The 26,920-nt window shown below is 41.2% G+C and overlaps 1 protein-coding gene across 3 annotated transcripts in view; it reads left to right on the top strand.

Moving 5' to 3' along the window:
- The window catches only part of SVEP1 (sushi, von Willebrand factor type A, EGF and pentraxin domain containing 1), a 124,960-nt gene that overhangs the window by 72,600 nt on the left and 25,440 nt on the right, over nucleotides 1-26,920 (top strand). For all 3 annotated transcript variants that reach the window (XM_035310327.1, XM_035310326.1, XM_035310329.1), the window contains exons 23-38: nucleotides 511-624; nucleotides 1,499-1,700; nucleotides 3,268-3,425; nucleotides 4,576-4,777; nucleotides 5,419-5,594; nucleotides 6,729-6,853; nucleotides 10,494-10,617; nucleotides 11,139-11,309; nucleotides 13,381-13,554; nucleotides 15,955-16,074; nucleotides 16,765-16,941; nucleotides 17,726-17,810; nucleotides 18,121-18,312; nucleotides 19,280-19,447; nucleotides 21,353-22,025; nucleotides 23,437-26,216. In XM_035310327.1, coding sequence (XP_035166218.1) covers nucleotides 511-624; nucleotides 1,499-1,700; nucleotides 3,268-3,425; nucleotides 4,576-4,777; nucleotides 5,419-5,594; nucleotides 6,729-6,853; nucleotides 10,494-10,617; nucleotides 11,139-11,309; nucleotides 13,381-13,554; nucleotides 15,955-16,074; nucleotides 16,765-16,941; nucleotides 17,726-17,810; nucleotides 18,121-18,312; nucleotides 19,280-19,447; nucleotides 21,353-22,025; nucleotides 23,437-26,216 — 5,641 coding nt within the window. The remainder of the gene's footprint in view (nucleotides 1-510; nucleotides 625-1,498; nucleotides 1,701-3,267; nucleotides 3,426-4,575; nucleotides 4,778-5,418; nucleotides 5,595-6,728; nucleotides 6,854-10,493; nucleotides 10,618-11,138; nucleotides 11,310-13,380; nucleotides 13,555-15,954; nucleotides 16,075-16,764; nucleotides 16,942-17,725; nucleotides 17,811-18,120; nucleotides 18,313-19,279; nucleotides 19,448-21,352; nucleotides 22,026-23,436; nucleotides 26,217-26,920) is intronic.

The raw sequence follows: 26,920 nt of genomic DNA, 5'->3' as shown, positions 1-26,920 counted from the left end.
TGCTTTACTGCAACCCTATGAGTTAGTGAATAGTTTTTTTTCTCTTACCTCTTTCAGTAGTCTTTGTCACATGCATGTATGTTGCAGATGTTGAAATATATGGGGTAACTGACATGCTTAAGTACTTTGCCAAAACAATACCATATTTCTAAATGTTGAAGTAAACTGTTGAGGACATCATTTTGTGAGCAGATTTTTTAAAAAGGCCTGGTGTTTTCCATCAGAAATTGACTCCATTATGTTTATGTCTATACATTTATTGACACTTACTGTTTTTAAAACTCGATAAAGAAAAACTATGGACTTACCATATTTCACATCCCAGCAGCTATATAATGCAGATGATCTCTGCGTATGTTTGCAGTGCAGTCAAACATGGAGTTTATCACCCAATCTCAGCAGCCTTTTATTATGCAAGAGCTACAGTGCAGTGCCTTTCATACTCAGTCACCAGACCATACAGACCTTGACTACATGTTGATTATGCCTTTTCACTCTTGCTGTTTGAAGGTCTCCTGTGTGAGGAAGACATAAATGAATGTAGCTCCAGTCCATGCTTGAATGGAGCCCGCTGTGTTGATGACAAGAACAGTTACCACTGCACTTGTGCAAAAGGGTTCACAGGTACACCATTTTTTGTGAAAGCCAGATTTCACTCTTTCTGACCCCAATAAATATTTTCCTATCCTGGCCAAAGTATTTCAACCTTATTGCTTTATGTAATATATATACAGTTTGTTGATTTGGGTGTATTACCTTCTCTAGGTCCATGTAATCTCTTAGCGTTCTTGTAGTGCAACTCTGTGGTTTCAGTAGATCTGCCAGGTGATTGGTCTTCTATTCCAAACTTTGCCATTAACTTACTATATGGTGTTGAGGAAACAATAATGCAATTTACATGGGTTGCATGAATTGTTAAAAGTATATGAATTGTTAATTTTAATTTCATTTTTAAAAACTTTCATTTTATTGTAACAATGGACTAAATGGTCTATATTAAAACTACTTCCAATCAGCATGTTCTACTGCTTTTCATAGGTTTCTCTAGCAACCAGATTTATCTGTTGATTGTCATGTTGCCAAAGAACTCCACTATAAAATCACATGCAGTTTCTTCATTCTTATGTGCTTGCAACATGGAGCTCTCTCATGAGAGCTGTGGTTCCAGCTTAATGTCTTTTGTAATAGCTTTTCATTAGTTGATCAGAATAATCACTGTGATGATTTCCTTATTCAGCACAAATCACTCATACAGTGGGCAATATCCATTTAGATTCACAGCATTAATGTTAATGTGTACAAATGCAAAGATGCTTCCTGTAACCCTTCTATGCCTGCTTTACCTCAGTTAATGGAGTAAAACCCAATCCTGCTTAACTACTGTGGTGTTTGGTGTTTCCCTGAAAACAGGCAGCAGTCCTTAGAAACCAGGGAAGGGCCAGTGGTCTTTTTCAGGTTAAATCAAAGTGGAGCTATTACTTTGTTCTTTTCTTCTCAGGTGCTCACTGTGAAACTGAGGTCAATGAATGCCTTTCAAACCCGTGTCTTAATAGAGCTATTTGTGAAGATCGAGTTGGCAGTTTCTACTGCAAGTGCCTCCCAGGTTTTACTGGTGTCTTGTGTGAAAGAAACATCGATGAGTGTCTCAGCAGACCCTGTAGGAATGGGGCTACATGCAGAGATAGTATCAACAGTTTCAGGTGAAAAATAGATGATTCATATGATCATCAGTGTGGAAAGTCAGATCTGTCATGGTGTTTTGGACTTCTTAGATTTCAGTAAGGGATTTGGCAATTTGATCAACTAAAAGAAGATTTTAAAAGGGAAAAAAATAAATCCTGGTGTCCCTACCCCTTAATTCCAACGAAGATGGCAAAGAAAATAGGCAGTTCAATGTATTAGCATGTGGGGATTGTAATATGATGGCGTGAAAGGTTCATTGTGGTTTAACCCTGAGCAGCAGCTAAGCCCATTGGAACTGCTTGCTCACTTCCCCTCAGTGGGATAGAGAAGAAAATAAGGAAGAAGTGCAAAAGCTCATGGTTTAATATAAAGACAATTTGACAGGTAAAGCAAAAGCTTCAGGAGCAAACAAAGCAATGTAAGGAGTCCATTCACTGCTTCCTGTTGGCAGGCAGATATTCAGCCAGTTCCAGGAAAGCAGGGCTTCATCCCACATGAAGGTTTCTTGGGAAGACAAAAACCATAACTGTGAACATCTTGTGCTTCCTCCTTCTTTCCCCCCAGTTTTATTGTCCCACATGATGCTACATGCTGAGGGACATCCCTGGGGCCAGCTGTCCTGGATGTGTGCCATCCAGGTTCTTTATGCACCCCCAGCCTCCTCACTGGTGGGACAGCACAAGAAGCTGGAAAGCTCTTGGCTCTGTAGTTGCATTGTAGTTGCACTGCTCTACAACAAATCTCAGTGTGCTGTCAGCATGGTTCTCATCCTAAATCTAAAACACAGCACAATACCAGCTACTAGGAAGAAAATTAACTGTATTTCATCCCAAACCAGAACAGGTGTGAGTATTGTTATTCCCCAAAAAATCCACTTTCCCAAACCTCAAGCACTTGTCTTTCTTTCCACTACAATAGGTAGTGACAGGTTATGTTATCTGGTAATACTACTTTTCTGGAGCCTGAATGACAGGGAGAGATATACATGCTAGGAATAAAGAGGTGAAAATATGAACACATTAACACTGATAGAATCTTCCAAATACTTCTATATGCTTTAGGGTATATGAACTTAGATCAGAAGTTATGAATACCAATAAGAACGTTGTATCCTGGATCATTGTAGAGACAGCTGTTGCTGTTTGGATTTAACAAGTCTTTCCCTCCCCAAAGTCCCAGAAGTTTTGGTGCCTTTCAGATATCTTGGTTTTCCCTCGGTGTAAGCAGTTCTGTGCCTGCAAAGTCAAATGCCTCTTATCTATAATTCTACAGACTGTAGAAGGCATGCTTCACTCATAGGAATTCAATGACTGCATCTCCCAATTTCATATGAAGAAATGCAGACACTGTATTTAAATATTGTATTGTCCCTGTTAAGAGCTAAATTGGTACAGTCTAATCTGCTTATAGCATAATAACATACTTAAAAGGAACAACCAAAACAAAACTCTGTTAATTCTGCAATATTTCTTCTGCTGATTTTTCAGTATATGCCATTTCCATTGGCAGACCTGGCCTCATGGCCAGTTTTTTTTTATCATTACAGCAGGCACATTTGAAGTGTGCTTTTCTTCTCCTCCACAGGTGTCTGTGTGTGACAGGGTACACAGGACCAAACTGTGAAGTGAACATCAATGACTGTGACTCCAGTCCCTGCTTAAACCAAGCCACCTGTGTGGATGCCTTGAACTCGTACGTTTGTAAATGTCCCCCTGGCTTTACAGGCAGCAGGTGTGAAACAGGTACACAGGACCAAGTGTCAGAAAAAGGTGGCTTATCTAAGTGTCTGGGTAATATTTGCACTGACTGAACTGATTTCATACAGCTTTCCCAGAAAGCAGATAGGGTGGTGGGACTCTGAAAGGCTGAGTGGAACCTGTGTGACTGCAGTGCTAATAAATATAATTGCAGACAAGTAACACCATGTGTGCTAAGTCACATCTATATGAATTTCTCTTTTCTAAGGCCCAGGTCTATCATTTTGCAACCCAGTTGGTCTGTTAAATATAATTTGTGTTTGCTATGTGTGTTTTAGTTAATTAGCTCTTTGTGTTTCTTGTATTTTATGTAGGACTTTGCATCACAGAGCTAGAGATTAAGGTCTGGTAGTCTCAGCTTTAGAAGTTCCCTACAGTGAACCAAAATGGATAACACCTGGTGCAATTTCCACCTGGTTATTGCTGGAGTTACACTACACAACCACAAGGCTCAACTCCATTTGTCTTTGAGTCAAACAATTAAAATTGTACTGTTACACTAGTTGGTGACTCTTTAAACAGAAGTTGAGGAACTGTGTTGGTTTTACAGAGACAGTAGAGGACAATACAGGTCTTTTAGACAACATCCTATGTTTGAATTTAAATAGCACCCAGCTTCAGGAGAGCTCCAGTTGGTATATTTTCATGTAGTATTCTGACAACACATGCCATTCTGCATTGACTGTGAGCAGCACAGAACTGTTGTTCTGTATCAGTGTTTTGGTTCAGAACAACAGAAATCTTTTTCCTTTTTTTTTTTTTTTTATTGACTCCAGTGGGTGAAGTGGCACCAGCTAATCACCCCTTCGGGTTGTTGGATGGCAGATGGATATGTCAGTTCATTGGCAGATGGCTGAAAAGCATATCCAGTGCTGCGCAGGGTTCATGTTTGTTCTTTCTTAGATTATCAGCTTCATTTTCAGTTGTGTTTCTTCAAATAATTTGTTCTTTTTAGCCTTGGAAAGCTCAGTATGCTGGCTGATGCTAAGCTGTTGTACATTCTTTCTAGTTCTGACCAATTTAAAGAGAGTAATTTTTATAGATGTGTTCATTTTATTACGTTTGGTTAGAATCAATTCAGTACTCTCTGTGTTTTCAGGAATGGAGCTCTGAAAGCTGTTTGTCTTTGTTACAGAACAGTCCTCTGGTTTCAATCTTGATTTTGAAGTCTCTGGTATCTATGGGTATGTCATTCTTGATGGTGTTTTCCCATCACTTGGTGACATCACCTGTACATTCTGGATGAAATCCACTGACACCACCAACTATGGGACTCCCATTTCTTATGCAGTGGAAAATGGAAGTGATAATGCATTTCTTCTGACTGACTACAATGGGTAAATCACAAATCTGCTTTTCTGTGGCTTACAAATGTCTTGAATTGATTTTAAAAAAAAAAAAAAAAAAAAAAAAAACGGGCCAGAAGTCTGAATATCAGCTTATCAGCTTTGCCTGTCTTGGCATAGGAAATCTGGATGTAACTGGAGTTTCCCTATTGTTTTGATTTCTCCTTGCTTTGTTGCCCAGCAGAAGAGTAAAGTAAAAGAAATTAGTGAAGTTTAAGAAGCAGAATATTTTTGTCTGGACTACATTTATACTACATTTATATAATATTTAAATGACACATTGAAACAGTGATTGGATAAAATTGAAGCTTAGCACTCAGGCTACTTGCAGTGTGATGCCAAAAGCAGAAATTGACTCAAGAGACAACTTTAGGAATCCACTGTGCAGCCATGACTTGAGTCTTCACATTTTGGAACATGAACACATTATTTTATTTCATTTTATTTTGCATGTGATACTGGTAAATTCCAAGTTCTCTCAGAAAGTACAATTATTTCAAAAGAGATTTCTTGTGTGATGAAGACAAAGTTATCCTGTTAAGAAATAACATTTCTTTGAGTCATGTTGGACTAGCCATCCTCTTCAGTTTGCTTCATGCAATTGAGTCTGCTTTCAACTTCCTTCCGCACAGCTGGGTTCTTTATGTAAATGGGAAAGAGAAGATCACAGACTGTCCTGCAGTGAATGATGGTAACTGGCATCACATTGCGGTCACATGGACATGCACAGACGGGGCATGGAGAGTGTACATTGATGGAAAGCTGTCTGATGGGGGCACTGGGCTCTCAGTTGGCTTAAAAATTCCTGGTATGATTTATATATATTGCACCAGATCTGTTGCTTTTATTCTGTTTTTATTGCAGAATTTTCTGTACCTGCAAATAAATGTTTATTCTTGTGTTTCTAGGATGCTTTTAACATTTAGGAAGGGATCTTTTTTGCTGTTCTTGCTCACATGGACAGTTCCCTCAGGCTTACTGAAGGCTGAGTGCAGATTTGTAGGGTTAAGTAGTAGATTGCTTGTTTGGGGGTTTTCAGAGTTTAGTCCACAAAGGAGCCTGTGTTGAGCTGGTTTCAGAATGGCTTTGTGAGAATATGTTTCTCATGCAAGAAGGTTAACTGACATTTCTCTTAAAAATGTCAAAGTTGATCAGATTAACCTTTTCCCGTTACTCTCAGACATCTTTTTAAAGTTATGTTTGTACATCTTCCTAACAAGGTGGTTTTTGCTATTTCATTGTTTTCATTGTGGTCAGCAGTCTTCCCAGTAATATCAGAAGACATGAAAAGGAATACTTTCAGGATCAAAGAGCTGTGAAAGGCCTGATGTTAGACTGTTTTCAATAGCGTTTTCATAACACCAAATTCAAAACTTAGAGTTTTTTAAAACTCCCTTATCAAAAAAGAAAAAAAAAAAAAAGGCATTTTAGTCTGTGCGCATTGTGCTTGCCCCTATACTTGCCAATCACATTGGAGTTATCTTAGAGACATAACCCAAAAAAGTGTGTAGGCTCAATTACATTTTGCCCGTGGTCCACACACTGTTGTGACTTGTGTAATACACAGCCACATAATCTGTGTTGTTGGTCAAGGAGAGAAAAATTTAATTTGTGTGGATGTCAGAATGCTGACTCTAATCAGCTGTGTGCTTCTGAGGGTTTGGAATCAAATTTGTTCTGCCTGATTCCTAAGCTTTCTTTAAAGCAGAAAGTTCAAACTAGCACTGTGAAATATGCCCCACCTGCTCAAAATTGCATTTTCTCTTGCCCTGTAATACTCCTTACATTGAATACTGAGCTAGAAGCAGTCTCTTAGACCAATTCTGTAAAGTCTTATTAACATAGGGCAACAAAAGTTTTATTTGGTTGTTTCATCTTCCTGTGGGGATTGCAGCCGTAAGGTGGTGTTTCCTAACACTGTTACAATTCTCTCTGATTCTAGGTGGTGGTGCACTTGTACTAGGACAAGAGCAAGATCAGAAAGGAGAAGGATTCAACCCAGCTGAATCTTTTGTGGGTTCTATCAGCCAGCTCAATATTTGGGACCATGTCCTGTCTCCACAGCAGGTAAGTCCCTACCTCAGTGTTTGAACAGAGGAATCTAAACATAGGATGGGCATTTGAAAAGGCATTCAGAGGTAGCTTACTGGACAGACATCTCTTCCCACAGAACTCAGAGGTGACCAGATGAAGCTCTCTTTTAGTATAATGTGCTTAGTGTAATCAATAGTTTTAAGAGTAGGTATGGTAAAATCAACACTGAAGTAACCTACTATTTTGACTGAGCCTTTGTGTGTTAAGAGGCTTTGAAAGAGAAATACACAAAAGACATACACAAAAACTAGTAATCTTATTAGGAAAGGGAGAGACCCAATGAACTGAGCTCAGGGCCTGTTTTACTGGTTTCAGTTCCCTCATCCTGCTATGTGTAAAGGCACATTAAATCTTCAGAGGGGAGCCATCAGGATTTCAGTCAATGCATTAGACACTGTGAAAAACCTGTTAGCTATATAGTCCCAGGAAAAGTCCAAATGATCAGTAGAAGTGAATATTAGGCTGCTTCTACTCAGGTACCAAAAATACAGGTTTGGAACTAAACTTGCACAGAATTAAAAAACCAGTGTGGAACAAAGGATGTCTTCAAGCACAGTGATCCCACAACCTTTCTGAGAGAAAATTCTCAGTGCTCAATCATCCATAGAGTGAATATTTTTTCTTTAAATCCAGCTGGGATGTCACACTTCAATTTACGACTACTCTTTCACTCTCCCAACCTAAATGATTCTATGATTCTGCGACTCTGTCTCCTTGATTACCTCCCCATACCTCTCCAGGAGCTGCTGTTAGGTATCCCAAAACCTCCTCTGTCCCAGGATGAACCAGCCTTCATCACACAGCCTCTTCTCACAGGTCAAATGTTCCAGCTTATCACACTCTTGATGCCCTCCCCTGAACTTGCACCAGCTTGTCAATGTCTTCCTTGTACTGAGGAGTACAAGGGGTACAAAAAGGGGTTCAATACTCCAGATCTTGTCTAATAAGTGCAGGAGAGGGAATAATCTTCCTGGCTTCCTGGCTGTGATCCTGTTCACACAGCCAACTATGCTGTTGGTTCTCATTATTGCCAGGGCACACAGCTGCTCCATGCTTAGCTCACTGCCTGCCAGAATGCCTAGGGCCTTTTCCACAAAGCTGCTCCCTGTCCAGGCTTTTCCCAACATGTATCATTCAGAGGGGTTTTTGTCCTTCCCATTTCTTCTTGTTCAATTTCACAAGGTCCATGCTGGCCCATGCCTCCAACCTGTAGAGGTCCCTGTGGATTCATCTCTGCCCTTGAGCATACTGACTACTACCTCTAGTTTGATTTTTGCAAACTTGATGAGAGTGTGTTCCATCACCTCTTCCTGGTCATTAGTATTTCAGTCCCGAAGGTCAAAAATTATGTATCTGTTGGAAACATTTGAATATCAAAGACCAAGTTCAAAGTCAGGGGCATTTCATGGGGGAAAGGGCACAATAATAAATAATGAAAAGAGCAGGAAATAGAAAAGAAGCAAAGCAAAATCTTTGTTTACAGCATCCAAATGTCTTCTCTGTTTCTTTGTCCTTTTATTTACTACTTTGTCTTTCTCCTAGGTTCATAACCATCCAGCAATCAGCTACTACTATTCTTAGCCTTTGATGTCATCATGTGTTGCATTGCCAAATCAAATCTTCAGGGTTTTTTGCACCAGCAGTTATGAAGCTAATGAACTTACATATGATTTTACAGGACACACTTATGAAGAGTTTAAGTGAGATTTTCTGAGTCTTTCTTGATGTTCCCCTCTGTTTAATGCTATTGACAGGCTAGATAAAATTCCCATTTGTTTTAAAATGCAGTACAACTATGGTAAGCAAGAAAATCATGCCTGTCATTTGTGGTATTTGTGTTTATCTGAAAAGACAGGTGTGTGACCTGACAGGGAACTGAGCAAAGTAAGCTTGCAGTAAGTTTTTTACCTCATTCATTTTAAAGCTTGGGATAGTAAATCACTATAATTATCTCTCCTATTATCAGTTTTGTACTAGCCAGCTAGAACTACTCATTAAGTCTTACCTTCCTGTTCTTGGCCATAAAGGAAAGTACGGTGACAGAATATGTTGTACAGTGAATAACAGGAAGGCTAAATCCACTCATTAAGATCCTTGTATACTTTAGTTGCTCACCCACTTGCCCATTTATTTTCTATAGCTAAACCTACAGACTGGTTGTTTCATTGGTGAGTAGACAGCAGTAGAAATATGAATTGCCTTTAATCATGGAAACATAGAATAAAACCATAGAATCATTAGGTTGGAAAAGACCTGCAAGATAATCTGGTCCAACCATCCCTGTGCCACCTATCTCACCCACTAAACCATGTCCCTAAGCACCACATCCAGCCTTCCCTTAAACACCCCCAGGGATGGTGACTCTACCACCTCCCTGGGCAACCCGTTCCAATCCCTGACTACTCTTTTTGAGAAGAAATTTCTCCTAATTTCCAACCTGAACCTCCCCTGCCAGAACTTGAGGCGATTCCCTCTTGTCCTAATGAACTGTGAGATCCCTTCCTGCTCTAACTTCTCTTCTATACAACTTTGAAGGGACAGTTTCCTTACCTGCCTGACCCACACTGGAAAATTTTCCCTGCAAATTCCTCTCAGATTGTTTGCAGCTCCTGGTTGTAATTGTTTCTATCACCACAGACTGTTGAAGTGAGATCTTTGAAATAGCCTCTGTATAAACAGAGCACATCACTCTCTTCTTCAGCTAAGTTGTCTTTAGACCCTGATCAGCCTGACTGGAGTTCAGGAGAGGAGTGATGTGAGAATAACTCAGTCTGAGGTTCATGGTATACCTTACCTTCTCACAAAGGCAGTATAGTACACTGCTTTTGGTAGTTCATGTCATCCAGCGGAGACTGGACAGAAGCCAATTAAGCTACTAAGAAAGGCATTTTCCCAGTTGTTCACCAGGAACTGGGCACACATGGGTTTTAACCAGCTAGCTGTGCTCTGAAGCTACACTACATGTAGTCATGGATAAGCTGTAGTGAGATGCACCCAGGCCACTGGGTTGTTCCTCTTTGCTCTTCCTTTTTTTTCATGGTGCTGAAGAAAATATTCTTTTCTCACTAATGCACCTTAATCCTGGTTACCCTCTGGGACTATGTTTCCTTTTTACCCCTGGAGTTACAATGAGCAAAGGTAATGCAGTGAATTCAAAACCCTGGACTTTCATAAAAAGTTTTAAAATGCTTTTACATAGCAGAAGCCTCCCTGAACATAAAAGTAGATGGCCTCCTTTCTCACAATTTTTAAAACATCAAGTTTCCTCTTCAGGTTGCATCTTTATATGTACCTTTTTCTGTAACATAAATACATTTCTTTTTTTCATACTAACAATCTCAGTTGTATTTCAAGAATCATGTTTTATACTTGGCTTGTATGACAAGTATTCCATTAGTTATTACCTCCATACATTCCTGTCCCCAGCTAGCTGGCTTATAAGTAAAGAATTACAATTAGTTCAATCAAAGGCCCCTTGTGCGAGGAGTGAAGAACATAACTCATTCAATAATTTGTTCTCGTGTTGCATGCAGACATGGAAGGTATTTCTTTTTAGTATTATTTTCCTACATGTTCTTTAATCAGCGCCTAACCATCTGTTTTAAATCCATAGGTAAAATCTCTGGCTACATCCTGTCCAGAAGATCTCCAAAAAGGAAATATATTAGCCTGGCCAGATTTCCTTCCAGGAGTTGTTGGAAGAGTGAAGATAGATTACAAGAGTATATTTTGTGCTGGTTAGAACTTTATTTACTAGAACCCCTTTGATCTGATCAATCTTGTAAGACTATTTCTTGAAGTTAAATATGCTAGCTTGCAGCCTTTGCCCTACTAACCTTGAATAAATTATTTTGATAACTTAACAGTTGGAACATTCAGTCCTTCATTCCTCAAATTCCAGGATTTTGTAACAAAAGTTCATTGGAATCTCTGACAGAGATTTATTACTTCCTGAATTGAGATAGGGTGAAAATGGTGTTCGGTCAGAAGGAAGTTTTTCTTGTCTTTTCTTATAAAAATAACAGGACAGTATGAAAGTACCTGCTGCCTCCTCACCTTTATTCCTACTGATTCCTTTCCTGATGTTGTATTTTGATGATTCCAAAACTTTTTGAAAGGTTACGTCCTAGTAGGATGTAGCTTATCATAACACTTCCCCAGACTTTCTCCTGGATAAACTTATACAAGATCAACGATCAATTAACAAATGTATTCCTTTCAGCACATAGCTGCATCTCTTACTGTGTTTTGTCCACAGACTGTCCATCTTTGCAAGGATCCATACCACATCTGCGTGCCTCTTCATCTGATTTAAAGCCAGGGTCAAAAGTGAGCCTTTCCTGTGACCCAGGCTTCCAGATAGTGGGAAACTCTGTTCAACATTGCCTTAACATGGGACAGTGGACAAGGCCTTTTCCACGCTGTGAAAGTGAGTTGTTTCTGTGGGCTGGCAGGGTTAGGAAACATGAATTTCTGTTTGGACCTTATCACTGTTCATGGTTTGTTTATCCCTTCAGCTGTGGTATGGTTGAAACGATCCACGTTACAGCTGAAATTTGTTTGATATCATATGTATGATACAACATGTATGATATGATATCATCATACATGCTTAAAGCTAAATTCAATTTTTACTGAGCAGGAACTATACTGCCATCTGATTCTGCCAACTTTTCTGTCAGTTTCTAATGCCGGTGGCAGAAATGAGTCCATTTGGATCAGCAAACTGTTTATCTGAGCTTGCCTACCCTGTGGCACCAGGAATGTGGAAGATACACAGGAAATGCTAGAGTATCTGAACTTAAAGTGTCACTGAGAATGTCTGCTTTGAAATAAAAGCTTTTGCATTAGTGTGTTATAGAGTAGTTTCTTAAAAGGCAACAGGTATGTCTGTCAGCACTTAGAGGTACTCCAGCACTTGCAAGATTTCTGCTAAGAAATTCTGCTAAGATTTTTGCTGCATACATTTAGGTTGCCAAGCTTCTTTGTTTCCTGCTTTCCTAGTCCTGTTGTCTCCATTCTGTATTCTCCTCTTCTATGACTGTACATGTGACTGTAGTTGCAGTCAGTGGAGCTGACTGTATTTCTCATTTCAGCGGAACTGTAAGTTAACTGCAGAAGTAGGTATTGCATGATCCCAAAACTACTGATGATGAAAAATCATCAAATTTGTCAAAAACACCTTAAAATAGATTGGTCTAGTTTTGATGTGGTTTTCTAGTCTTCCCCTTCATTCAACTGTTCATAGCACAAATACAGGATCTGTCTCCTCTTCTGTCAAAATAGCACACATAGGGTGATATACCCAAAAGCAAGCCCTTTTCACTAGAGCATAATTTCTCTGGCAGAGACAGCTTTGCTTTTTCTTGGTGTGTTACCGATTACAAGTCACCAGAAACGTGTTAGTGTTGTAATCCAGTCTCTGTATTGTGCCAGGCAGTTTTCCCCATTGAGCACAGAGCTTAGAACAGACCGACTCTGCCACAAGTATGTTGAGTGAATGAGGACCCGGCTCACCTTTCTCAGCCTGTTCCCCGAGTGCCTGATTAATGAAAGTGGGATGAAGATAGCTATTTCCTGCATAAAGAACCACAAAATCTATAGTGGACAGTGTGGTACAGGCCTAGTCAGAAAAACTTCTACTGGTTGTAGCCAGTTCATTTTAATCATTGCCTTCACCCACCAGGATCCTATTCCTCCTTCTGCTACCACAGACCCAAAAATCCACAGGTCCACATCCCCTGACAGCCTGTCTTTGTTCCATTCTATCCCTCTGCATCACGTACTTGGCTTCCAATACCATGGGTTCTAAACACTTACACTGTCTTACTTTGTGATCCTTACAAATGCCTGGGGAGCAAGTAATTGCTGCTGTCCTTGTGGTTACAATGATGGGCTGTGTAACCACTGGAATAAGTACATGCCATCTTGATTGAAATGAAGATACAAGCAGCTCTGCTAGAATAAGTAGCAGCCTCTGGCAGCCAGGTACAGTGACACCTTCTGCTGGCGCAGCTGGGAACAGCAAGGTTTATCAAAGTCAGAGTGATGCCACGGGTTGTGAGGTCAGCTCCCATCTCTCTATCATAGCTAGTTTTGCAGTGCTCAAACACAGTAACACTGACATTGTTTTTCAGTGAAGGGAAACGCTAGGAACCTCCATGCAAACTTAATTTTCCTTTCTCCTTAAAACTCACTAAGGATCATTTATTATCAGGGGAAATGTATTGGGACTGAAAGGCATCTGCTCAGACATTAGTCACAGATGGCTTTTCCAGAACTAGCAGAGTAGCAGGAGCTGGAGTGTCCTGCTCAGTCTCTGTCAGAGAAAAAATGAAGGCCCTCCAGTGGACCTCAAATCAATTAGCTACCTCAGAAAAATTTGGGGCCTGCTTGTGGATGGGATTCCACAGTTGTTGCATAGTAAATCTCTCTGGTGCTGGCTCTGATGTGGAATTATTGTGAAGTTGACCTGTGCCCTTTTTTCACTCACATTGCAGGAATCAGCTGTGGAGTGCCTCCACCTTTAGAAAATGGGGGTTATGCAGCTGAGGACTTCTTTGCTGGCAGTACCATTACCTATCAGTGCAACAATGGCTACTATTTGTTGGGTGACTTCGAGATGTTCTGCAAGGACAATGGGAGCTGGAGCAGCATTTCACCATCTTGCCTTGGTGAGACATGCCATCCATTTGGCTGTAAGAGCTGGCAATCTTGCACTTCCATGCCCTTGGGTTTGGGTGGGATTTCATTCTGAAATTGTGAAAGCTAGCCAGAATCTCAGAAATTACACTCCAAAATACTCACATTTCTGAAATCCCATGCTCAGCACTGTGTCAAAACAGGACTCCAGTCTGGCACCTTTCTCTCTCAGTCCCCTTGTAGGACCCAAATCCTGTACTTCCTACCTAATAAGCCTGCACTGCACTCCCAGCCTCTCTCCTTCCAGGTTCATTTAGCCCTGGAGTCGTTGCATTCTCTGCTACTAACCTGTGCATTTCCCTGCACTTAAGCATGCCTGTCAGCAAGCAGCTGCAGCATTGAGAAGGCTGGGAGTGCAGGTACGGACAAAGTTCACATAATTGCCACACCATAACATACTTCCTGGTCAGCTGGATCTGATGTACCAGATGCAGCTACAGGAACTGAAAGGTGAGAGACTAGCACAGTACTGCATACAGAGGGCTGGTGGTAGGGCCATGTCTCCAGCAGATCCCTGCTGGAATCCCCTAGCTAGCTGTACTCAGATTACTTCTGTCTTGGTCATGCTTAACATGTGAATTGTGGGGTAATAACCTGGCAAGGCATTTATGTTTGATTTGACTGGTTGTTTTTCCTAAACATGTAGATACAGAACATTTATTTTTTTCAGTCAAGATGAGCAAAAGCAAAATGAACAGCCTCTTAGTTCTGCCAAAATTCACTTTGGAGGATCCATCTTGTTTTATAGAATCTTGTCCATCAAGACTCCTCCAGAACCTCCAAACAGACCATCCAGACTGTCGTTCCTCTCTTTGCTATTCACCTTTGCACTTTATACAGAGGTCTAAACATGAGCAGGCACAAAACAAATGCTGCAAGGCTGTCCATGTAGTTCAGCATCTGTGCAGTATAGAGAGTCATTTGGGAAGGAAGTGCCCTGTGCCCCACCTTCTAGCTTGTCTTCTCTCTGATAAAGCAGAACAGATATGGAAAATTGAAAAAAGAAAAAAAAAAAAAAAAAAGAAAAAAAAAGAAAAGAAATAAATGAAATGAAAACCCTGGCCCATACTTTACCTTCTTTATTCACACTCCAGACAGGTGCTAACGAAGCATGATACAACTCTAGGCATTCGTTTTGCTGTTACAGATCTGATTCATAGTGTCCTTACACTCTGCCTTGCCTTCCCTTTACAAGACATTACTGAGGAGCAGTCATTCCATTTCTGCTTCGGTAGCACTTTGCATTCTCTTGATAGTTGCATAATTGGCTACTGTTTTGATTTAAAGGAGCCATTTTTATCCTGCATGTCAGAGAGAAACTGCCTTTCTTTTCAGAGCATTGTCAGGTTCTTTCATGCTGGCCAGACTCATTCAGCAGTGAGGAATGAGCGCACCAATTCAGAAGATCTTGTTGTTTTTTTAACTGAGTTGCTTTTTTTTTTTGCCTGGAAGTAGGCAAAGAACTCCAGCTATGTGTTTGTATACTGTACCCAGTTCAACAGCTGTCCTGTAGCAGGGCTTAGAAATGACGAATTGATCACTCTCTTAATGGTCTGATTTATATGGGGAATAATCCCTGATGCCAGCATTTTTCAATGAGATACTTTGAAATTGATCCCTGCAATTTATTACTCATTGTTTACATACCAAGAACACTTCTGCTCAGTCAGGATTTGAAAGCTGATATGAAGTAATCTGGAGGCAGGGATATTTTTAGCTGTACAGTACCAAGTGATTTGGAGCATAAATTATTGGTTGACATTTCTAGGCATTGTTATATAAATAGATAAATATAATAACTGATACACTTTGAAGTAATCTGAACTTTTTCTGGCAACTACAGGTTCTTCTCTTTCCTAATCTAGTGTAATTCTCTGTAGCAAAGATGGGGCTTTGCTTGTATTTTATGTTCAAAATGTTTCCCATATTGGCTAAGCAGTTGGGAAGTTGAGGTGTAGAGGATTTCCCAAGTAAGTATTTAATACAAAGACATTAAATTAGTGTTTGTCAAAAACTGTCTAATAATGTCTGTCAAAACTGGTAGACAATAGCACATGAGTTACAATGTCTGCAGGAGTTTCCTACCTGGAAATAAGGTACTTTTTGTGGAAGTATTGACTGAAGGTTAAGGGGGATTTGTCTCCCGTTTTCTCACTTTTACAATATTTTATAATAAATTATCTGGAGATGTAAACACTAATTTAAAGATTAAATCTTATTACTAGTACATCAAAACTGTGATTGAGTTGAGTGATTTTTCATTATACTAATTAAACTGATTCCTCTTGTTGATTAGTGAGACAGATGTTTGAAGCAGATGCATATTACAATTACCACCCTAGAGACATCTTTATTATGTTTCTTTTTTCTAGATGTTGATGAATGTGCTGTTGGATCAGACTGTGATGAGCACGCATCTTGTCTTAACACAAATGGATCCTATGTTTGCACTTGCATACCTCCTTACAAAGGAGATGGTAAAAAATGTGCAGGTATGAGAAAGAAAAACATTAGGCTAGCCTTCCAAGAGTATGTATGGGCTAGTATCTTGTCTTCTGCTGTGAAAAAGACTGACTTCAATTATTTCAATAATTGAGTAATTTATAATTATTCAAATTACTGTTGCCAGTAATTGATAGGAGGGATGTACAAGAGCAAGCACGTTCTGATATCTAAATCAATTTGGCCTGAATCAGGCTGCAATGAAATGTGATTAAGAAATATTTAAATGCAGGCATTTGAATCAGGATTGAGCTGCCTCTGGAAACGTTAAGCAAGGCGGCTTTGTGTAAAGGCTGCCAGACATTGGCATAGGTTGGCATAAAAGGTGTCTGAGCTGATTTCAAGTTGAGGGCTGGACTGGGCTTTCTCTCACAGGGGGAAAAATAGTTGAAAGATGTATTTGTTTCTGACAATGAATGCAAGCAGCCACAGTGCTCGTACTGTGAATGCAAACTCAGTTACAGAGAGCTGTATCAAGATTAGCTTACTTCCAAGAGTCTTCAGTTTCGGTCACTTACGCACAGAACAGGGAAAAGATGGCAAGTCTGTAAATTACTTGTGGGTATTTTCCATGTTTGTCTTTCCTACTTTCAGAAGATTCCCAAGGATATCTCCTGCAACTTGTTCATAAAACCTGGTACTTAGTAATGTTATTAATAGTTTTTTCTATTCTTTCTCAGAACCAGTGAAGTGCCGTAATCCAGGAAATCCAGCAAATGGACATTTGTATGGGGACATTTACAGTGTTGGCAGTGAAGTGAAGTTTTCCTGTGAAGAAGGGTTTCAGCTGACAGGAGTGACTAAACTTACATGCATGGAGTCTGGACAGTGGAGCCACCCAATACCACATTGTGAAGGTGTAGTTACTGGGGAGAATGCTGATTGTAACATGCATTGTGATGGAGTTGGAAGGGGAAAAGTCTAGAGAACTGAGAGACTTCAGAGACTGTGACAGCTAATGCAACCTTGTCCCAAAAGTCTTGGGTCACAAGGCTGAAGTCTCTATTGTCTTTAAAGATATAAGCACTAGCTGAAGCTTTTCTGACAGTTGTCATGTTCACAGTGGCACTCTTACACAGATTCTTGGAAGTGACAAACGTGTAGACTCATGTCTTTCTTGTAATGTAAGCTTTAAAACTGTCTTTCTTCTCCAAGCAGCCTCCTGTTTTCAAGGAATTTGTGGAAACTTAATGTTTTAAAGATTATTAACAGTATTTCAGTGGATAAAAAGCATCCAGGGAGGACAGGCTACTGCACATACATATACATGGCATAATTGTGGAAATAATTTTAGAGAAACAGAACTAATGAGATGAAACAACAGGGTAAAAGGAAGGGGTGGAAAAGAACAAACCAAAAGGATTTTTTCCATAGGAAGAGTTGGAGATGGAGTCCTCTTGATGGTAAAGCGTGTGGGGTTTGGAACATTCCTAACTGCCAATTTCCAGTTAGTTAAATTTCTCCACAGGGTGAAAGAGCCCTACATATCAGTTATAGCATAGCCAAGAACCCACTATTTTCAAGAGCTTTAGAACTCTTCAAGCCTATTTAGTAAAAACAAAGAAAATCCTGACGTTGTTATTTTTGATTTGTGTTGTATCAACCTCTCTTAACCTCTCTTGTGATCCTGTCTTTTTAAAGCTATATCCTGTGGAGGTCCAGTTATTCCAGAGAACGGTGTCATTTTGGGCTCAAATTTTACATACCGCAATAAGGTGATATACAGGTACGAATTCAGTATATTTCAAGTGCTTTATTAATGACTGAGCATCTGGCAACAAATGAGAGTTTATCTAAATTCAGAGAGTGGTTGAAATAAATGAGGAGGAGGAAGATGGGATTAAAGTAATGGAAACACATTTGTTATAGTTGTGGCAGTTCATTAGCAAAGCTGAATGTTTACTGCTGTGCTAATTCTCTGAGCTACAGAGAAAACTAGCGTATGAGGGTGTGGATGAAGGGGTGTGAAAGGGGTGGCCATTGAGGTTGTGCATGAAGGCTCTGCATTTGATAACACTTATTTTCTTCTCACACAGATGCAATGATGGGTACAGCTTAGTGGGTGAAAAGGAAATACTTTGCCTTGCTAGTGGCGTTTGGAATCTTCCTCCCCCCTCCTGTGAAATGGTGACATGTCCTAGCCCTCAGAATATCAGCAATGGAAAATACACACTTACTGGCACAACCTACCTTTCCTCTGTGTCATACACCTGTGACAATGGATACAGGTAAATGCAGAAACATTCCTGAATCAAATGCAGGCAGCATGCTTTTGCATTTAAAACATTTTCTGAAAGATCTAACTTACATCTGAAAAAGACAAGGCTGGGATGATTGCTCAGAAAGATAGAGTACTAAAAGAAAAATAAAAAATACTTCTTTATATCTTGGAAGTAATTCCTGGTTTTCATACTAAATTGGAGCAATTCAAGAAGGCCATTCAGTATCTTCCATGCACATATATATATATAAACAACATTTTCATTTTTACCATTAAACTCTTAACACATATTTTGAATATTTGTAAATCAGTTCTCATTATTTTTGAAGCTCTCATTTGTCTTTAAAGATTATCATTCACCTAATTAGCTTTGGAGCATATGCAGTATTATGTTTAGCATTGTTTTACAATGCCTTTGGTGAAAGAATCTTTTGGAATTTACCCGTTTACTCCTTGAAAGCTCTGCAGCAGTTACTTGCTTTTGGCTTTTATTCTGTTTAACGTTTGTAAGCAAATATATAAGAAACACGTTTTTATTAGGCTGCAATTAAGTGTTTAAGTCTCTATGAGTGAATCAGGTCTCAGACTTAACCTGGTTGCAACTCTCAAGATAGGCATGGTGTTGGTGGTATACAAGTGAATCTTTATGCTTAAGTAAACATCTAAGCACCCCATGACCTTTTGTAGCTCAAAAATGGACAAAGCTACAGCAGAAGTAAATATGTGTGTCTGCACAGTGCATTGAAGCCCCACGTGAATTCCACCAGCTTTCTCCTCAAAATACCTGAAAAACAGCTTTTCTGAGAGCATCAGCAGAGTGTTTTCATGAATTGGAGATTCTGGCCTGTGCTGAAGTCAGATGCCCTTTGGCTTCACTGAGGCCAGGAAACCAATGAGAAGCAAAGCTGCTCTTGCTCTCTCTGTTTCTCACCCAGCCTCAAGCAGCAGTCTTAATAATGGTCTTTGTGTCTCAGCCTTCAGGGACCCTCTGTACTTGTCTGTGCATCTTCAGGGAACTGGAACAGCACACCACCAGCTTGCAGCATTGTCTCTTGTGGGTCCCCTCCTGCCATCAAAGATGCGATCATAAATGGAAGTAACTTTACGTTTGGAAGCACGGTCTCTTACACATGTAAGGAAGGGTATGTATATTCTTACTACTGGACTAATACACAGGGCAAGTAAAACTTGTACAGGCCACCCAGGCTTACTGGCAAAGCTGTGTGCTCTGTTGTTTCATGACTTCGTAACTGCATGTGAATTCATTTTCACTTCTCCTGTCTTGACTTTCTGAAAATTAAATGTGAAGGAGATCTTTTGTGAGCTGGCAGGTGAGTATGGGACACCAAGGCATTTCCTAAAGTGGTCAGCTCCACATCAGCTGCATACACCCCAGAAAAGAAGAATGGAGAGGATTCAAAGGGCATGATAGATCAGTCTCTTGGACTAGTCCTTCTCTGGTAAACTCAAGGCTGTGATCACAAAGAATTCCCTATGTCTCGTCACACTGTGAGAGTTCTATTTGTTTCCTTTTCAGAACTAACACAAGTGTTCTGGTCTTCTAAACTTTGCTTACTTAAAACTCTGCTCCTTTTTTTAGGTGCATAATTTTTCTTGATTTCCATCTATGCAGTGTAGTGACCTTTTCAGACCCAATTTTATCAAAGACATGGCCCCACTCTGATGATCTAGCATGATTGTAATGCTGGCCTCTGATCCTGGAAGAACCTTTGCACATGTGTATCTTTACAGCCTGTAAGCCGTCGCATTGAATTTCTTGAAACTGTTCTGTCCAAAAGGCAGAGTACATATGAAGAGCGTTTGCAAGGTCAGGCCTCAAGTGACTGGAGGATTTTGTGCTTCTTGATGAAAAAGGGTAGATTAGTGCAACAGCGTTTTTTCTTTTAAACTAGTTTTGCAATATTATTTGAAACATCATTGAAATAAATCATTCTTACTCTTTTTTCTTGACCGTATTAAGATTCAAAAAGCTGTGCAAGTATTTTAAATAGGTTAGAATATCAGCATTTAAAGAGGGTCACTGCTGTCTGTGTGACAATTGATAGAGTGGATAATATTAAGCAATGGCACATAATAGGCTAGTTTTCTGGAATCCAGTCACAGAGCTCTGAAAACATATCCTGTAAATAAGACAAAATACTTTTACAGAAGTTGCCATCAAAGTCTAAACAACTGGTTCACAGCCTGCAGCTGAAGTTACTGGGACCTTTGGAATAGATATTGTTTCTTTGCTTTTCATACGAGACACTACTGAAAACTTAAAACTGAGCAAAAAGATGGTCAATGATAACAAATAGCATGTTTAAGCAGCAGGAATTTAAATTAGTTGATGAGCAGCAGGGAATAATGCCTGTCACTGCATCCCAGAGACAGTGTAAAGAAACTTAAATCCATTTTGAGTAATCACACAGTAGTACTTCATTGTAAAATATTATAATTATTTTAATCGGGACTAAAAATACTTGCTTTTATATTAGTTTCTACATTGTTTTTTTAGGAAGTTATTACAAAATTGCTACATGCATTATTGGCAACAGCATTTCTAGGTAACTCGTCAAGGAGCTTCGTATTGCTTGCAAGTGTGAAAATAGGTTGATACAGCTCATAACAGGAATCCAAAAGACTTTTATGGGCTTTTCATCTCTTCCTCCTCCCTTCAGTTCTGCTAGAGGGGAATAATTTCTGAGTGGGATAGTTTCTTTGAGGGGTGAACAAACTATCACAGCACAATACTAGGTTTGTTGTAATAGCGAAGTTTCAAACAAAATGGAAGTTCAGAAATGGTAATCGGATGGACAGACCAGAAAAGGGCATTATGCTCAAGGTCTTCTGGGTTCTCCCTTATTGTGATACCTCACCTGTGGACACATTGGCTTTGAGATTTTATGTTTGAAATAGCTGTTGTAAAGCATCCTATTTGTTTGTCTTCTAGGGTGCTAGCAAACTTGTTCTGTGGGGCCTTCAGGAAACTGTACATTTGACAATACTTGCTTTTTTGACTCCCTGTGTGGTTTCCTTATCTACAGTTACACATTAGATGGCCCTGCAACCATAGAGTGCTTAGCCAGTGGTGAGTGGAGCGTGAACCACCAGCAGTGTCTGGCAGTATCCTGTGACGAACCACCCCATGTGGAAAATGCATCGCCGCAGAGAGCCCACCGCCTCTTTGGCGATACAGCTTATTACTTCTGCTCAGATGGCTACAGCTTGGCCGATAACTCTCAGCTGCTTTGCAATGCAGAAGGGAAGTGGGTGCCTCCAGAGGGCAAGAAGATGCCCCACTGCATAGCTGATTTCTGTGAAAAGCCATCCACTGTCTCCTACAGCATCCTGGAGTCCGTCAGTAAAGCCAGGTTCACAGCCGGCTCCGTAGTGAGCTTCAAGTGCATGGAAGGCTTCGTCCTGAACACTTCGGCCAAGATTGAGTGCCTTCGAGGGGGTCTCTGGAATCCTTCTCCTTTGAGCATCCAGTGCATCCCAGTTCGCTGTGGAGAACCTCCCCACATTGCCAATGGCTATGCCAGTGGGGCCAACTACAGCTTCGGAGCGGTGGTGGCTTACAGCTGCAACAAGGGCTTCTATATCAAGGGGGAGAAGAAGCGGACCTGTGAGGCCACCGGCAACTGGAGTGGCAATTTGCCCACCTGCCACCCAGTGTCCTGTGGAGAACCACCCCAGCTTGAGAATGGCTTTATTAAGGTATAAAATGAGTTTTCTCATCTGCTTGGTAGCATAACAAACTGAATGTCTTCATAATTGATGTTGTTCTTTTTTTTTTCTCCTCTCTTCTTTTTTGCTTTGCTATTAAAATTGTGGAAAGATGTGACTGGATGGAACAAATACGCAATGGAAAAATGGGTAGAGTTGTAGAAGACTCACATCTAAAAAACACAGATATTTCCATGGTGTTTCCTATCTTAAATTGGGTTTTCAGTTAGGAAACTCAAGGTGTAGTATTATAATCAATTGATTTCCTTGATATCTCGCTCTTCAGTTGTTCAGTCCATGGGTGGCTTTCCAAGAGCCATCTGGAGTTGTATGAAGTACTATTGCCAGTTCACAAGCCTTGCTCTTTTTACTGCCATGAAAAGGAATCTAATTTGAAATAGATACATCACTTTGGGATAATTTCTCTGTTTTGGATGCAAGAACATTTCTTTACTGAGGTCAGAACTTGTCCTTTTTCTGTCAAATTACATTGTAACAATGCCTAAAGTTAAAGATCTCCTTGTGGCAGCCCGAAGCTGTAAAAACTACTCAATCTGTGTTGTGTTTTGATGCACAAGAATAACACTGTGGCAAGGAAGATCAAAAACATTATTGTAAAGATTCAGTTTAGAATTTCTTAAGCATTTTTCTTCTGAACTTTTCCCCTCCTCCCTTAAATCTAGCCACCAGGTAATCTACATTTTTTAAAAAATGTTTTTTATGACCATCCCAATTCCTACATGAGCTTTCATCAGCTATAGGAACAATTTCTGTCCAGACTTCCACACAGATATGTCTTCTAAATAATGTATATCCTCTGTATAGTCTCACCTAAACAGGGCTACTCCTCGAGATACTCCTTCTGTTAGAGACATTTTTTAATATCACAATCAGAGCTCAGCCTGCAACTTCAATGAGCTTCTCAGTTGCCTGCTCAGAACCCCCCAGCTGCACATGCAGCACTTAGAAAAGTCTCCTTGTAGTAGTACACCTGAAGGCTCCAGCCTTGAATACACCTGTAAGCTAAAGAAACAGAGCAGCAATAGGCTAATAGTTTCCTAGCAGCTTCTCCTAATAAGTTCCTTCCTGTCTACATAACATTTGACCTCATAGGTCAGGAAGGGAGAAAGCAGGAGGAAATACTTTCTAGATTTGCCTTCTAGGCCTTGAGTGTTCTCTTTTCTTTCAATGTTGTGGTCAGATTTCCTGACAGCAGAATGCAGTATTTGAGGCAAGACATGCTGTGTCTGTTACTTACGTTTTTTCTTTGCAGACAGCCTTGACCACTGCCTGGATTCAGCTAGAATCTAGACCAAGAAAATAGAAGTAATACTATAATTCTCCCAGTGTGCCAGTCATGCATCTTCATTTCAGATATGTCTGTGTCTCATCTGTTTTACAGGAAACAACTGGACGCTTCTTTGAGAATCAGGCAAATTATCAGTGCAAGTCTGGCTACCACCTGGTTGGGAGCTCGCTATTTATCTGCCAAGCCAATCGGCAGTGGTACAGTGAATCACCTCCTCGCTGCGTTCCCCTCAGCTGCGGAAAGCCACCACCCATCCAACATGGCTACTCCAAAGGAGAAACCTTTGATTTGGGCTCCAAAGTCGAGTTTTTCTGTGATGAAGGCTATGAGCTGACTGGAGATGTGTCTTGGACATGTCAGAAGTCTGGGAAATGGAACAAAAAGCAAAGCCCAAAGTGTGTACCAACAAAATGTCCAGAACCACCTTTAGCAGAAAACCAGCTAGTCTTGAGGGAAGTGACTAACCAAGTTGGTGTTGTGCAGTTCTCCTGCAAAGAGGGTTACGTTTTGCATGGCTCCTCTGTACTGAAATGCTTGCCCTCTCAACAGTGGAATGATTCCTTTCCCTTCTGCAAGGTCGTACAGTGTCCTGCACCTCCATACATCCCCTTCAGTGACCCGTTGACTTTATCACTTCTTTTTGGTAGCACTGTGAAGTACATCTGTGTGGATGGGTTTTTACTGAAGGGTGAATCTACTATCAGATGCCAGGCTGATGGCTCATGGAGCTTGCCTTTGCCAGAATGTATTCCTGTGGAGTGCCCCCAGCCAGAAGAAATTCAAAATGGCATTGTTGATGTGCAGGGCCTCACCTTCCTCAGCACAGCTCTCTATACTTGTAAACCAGGCTTTGAACTGATGGGGAACACAACTATCCTCTGTGGAGAAGATGGACAGTGGCTTGGAGGAAGGCCAGCTTGCAAACCCATTGAATGCCCAAGGCCTAAGAAGATCCTCAATGGCAAATACTCATTCACAAACTTCCATTATGGGCAGACTGTTAGGTATTCCTGTGACAGAGGTTTCCAGCTCCAAGGGGAGGAAACACTGAGCTGCCTAGAGACAGGAGAGTGGAGTGCAGATGTTCCCTCCTGCAAAGCCATAAGTTGCCAGCCCCCTCAGCCTATTGAGAATGGCTTTGTGGAGGGTGCAGATTACAGCTATGGGGCCATGGTCATTTACAGCTGTGTTCCTGGCTTCCAGCTGTCTGGCCTTGCCATGCAGACCTGTGAAGAATCAGGCTGGTCTAGCTCCACTCCATCTTGCCTCCCAACAGACTGTGGCCTACCTCCTCACATTGACTTCGGGGAGTATGTGCAGGTGAGACACGGGGAAAGACGTTCAGAACAGGAGAGCATTACAGAGAGTCCCTCCCTTTCACACATGCTGCTGGTTGGCAATTTGAAGGACTTCAAAAGTTCTTCGAAGGAGAACAATGCAATGCAGCTGACCACTTTCTTATTTGGAACTATCATTTTATACACATGTTACTCTGGCTATGAGCTCTTGGGAAACCCCGTTCTAGCTTGCCAAGAAGATGGGGTCTGGAATGGCACTGCCCCCTCCTGTGTTTCCATAGAATGCACATTGCTGCCGCCTCCAGAGAATGGAATTTTACATTTTACTGAGAACACTCTCGGTAGTGTGGTGCAGTACACCTGTAAGCCAGGGTTTACACTTGTTGGCTCGGACACACGGCTGTGTTTGCCAAATCGGCAGTGGAGTAACACTACTCCATACTGCAAAGCAGTAACATGCAGCTCACCTGCCCAGCTGATGAATGGGAGTGTAAGAGGGGAAAACTACACATATGGGAGCATTATCTACTATGAGTGTGATCCTGGCTACCAGTTAAATGGCCCCACAGAGAGGAGGTGCCAAGAGAACCAGAAATGGGATGGCAGTGAACCAATTTGCATCCCTGTTTCTTGCAGCCCACCACCAGTTCTGGAGAATGGTCAAGTGTCTGGAGAGGAGTACACGTTCCAGAGGCATACAGAGTATAGCTGCAATGAAGGTTTCCTGTTAGCTGGGGACAGGAGTAGAGTCTGCCTTGCAAATGGAAGCTGGAGTGGAATTGCTCCAGTTTGCAAAGCTGTGACCTGCCCCATGCCTCTGCCTCTTCCCAATGGGAGAATTACTGGCTCAGATTTTGGCTTTAGGAAAGAAGTGCAGTATCACTGCAACAAAGGATATAGCCTGCAAGGAACGTCCACGCTTACCTGTCAGAGTGATGGTACCTGGGATTCAGAAGCTCCACACTGCGAGCCAGTCATCTGTGGACCTCCAGAAGACATCTCCCATGGCTTTCTGAACGGCTCAGACTTTACATATGGGGAATTTGCCCAGTATGTGTGCTTCCCTGGATATGAGCTGCATGGTAATCCTTTACGGCAATGTTTGTCCAATGGTTCCTGGAGTGGAAGCCTTCCATCCTGCCTCCCCTGTGAGTGCCCTGCGCCACAGATCCAGAATGGGGTTGTCCTTGGTGAAGATTTCAGCTGTGGGAAAAGTGCCCAGTTTCAATGCCTGGAGGGCTTTAAACTGCTAGGGCCTTCCGAAATCACCTGTGAGGCAGCTGGCAGGTGGAGTTCTGGGTTTCCTAGGTGTGGGCAGATTTCCTGCGGCTCCCCACCCATCATCCCCAACACATTTATCAATGGGAGCAGCTCTGCAGATGAAAACACCATCATATATACCTGCTTGACGGGTTTTGTCATGCAGGGGAGTCCAGAACTGACTTGTGTGGAGACAGGTGTCTGGAAGAAGCCATACCCAAGCTGTGAGCTGCTAAGCTGTGGCCCACCACCTTCTGTCCCCAATGCAGAGGTTCTTGGGAACACTCATACCTATGGGAGCAAGGTCCAGTACAGGTAAGAACACTGGTGCCATTCTGTTTCCATTAGAGTCTCTTAAGGAATGAAGATGGAAAATTTATGCACCCTTTTTAGAAGACCTGGAAGAAAAGTTACACCTTATCATATGTGTAGATAGACAAAGCCCATGTTCCCGTGCCCATAAAAATATCTGGATCACTGATAAAGCTCCAGCAAGGTATGTTGGGCTGCACTCCTCCACCTCCTCGTTTTCCTGTTCTTCTTTGCTGTCCTCCTCTTCCTCTGAAAGACTAGGGCATGGAATTTCTTTTCCCCTTTTGGCATACCATTTATCTCTTCTTCCTACTTCAGCTACCTAATGTAACACAGAAGGGCTGGTCTCCTGAAGTCCCATTTTCTGTACTGCAGCATTGCACTGTCAACACGTGCTGTTGATGCACACTAACTCCTGTGTCATAGACAAGAAAAATGGGTTTCTGTTAGTTTCTTGGAGTGTGCACACTGCAGATCTCATTCTCCAAGGTGAGGAATTCCTTGGCAGAAGGGGAGATGTTGTTTTGGCAGTAAAAGCAATAAACAGTAGGGGACATAACTGTGAGATTGCATGTGGATGAATTTAACAGAATCAGACATTACAGTGCATCTTTAACAAGATGAAGGGGGTCAGCCAACCTACAACTAACCCCACGTCTGGCCAGACCCTGCAAGCTAGTAGATCTTGGTGAAGCACTGCGTGGCAC

The sequence above is a fragment of the Oxyura jamaicensis genome, chromosome Z (assembly GCF_011077185.1).
Source record: "Oxyura jamaicensis isolate SHBP4307 breed ruddy duck chromosome Z, BPBGC_Ojam_1.0, whole genome shotgun sequence".
Lineage (NCBI taxonomy): Eukaryota > Metazoa > Chordata > Aves > Anseriformes > Anatidae > Oxyura > Oxyura jamaicensis.
This window is presented reverse-complemented; position numbering and strand designations above follow the sequence as displayed.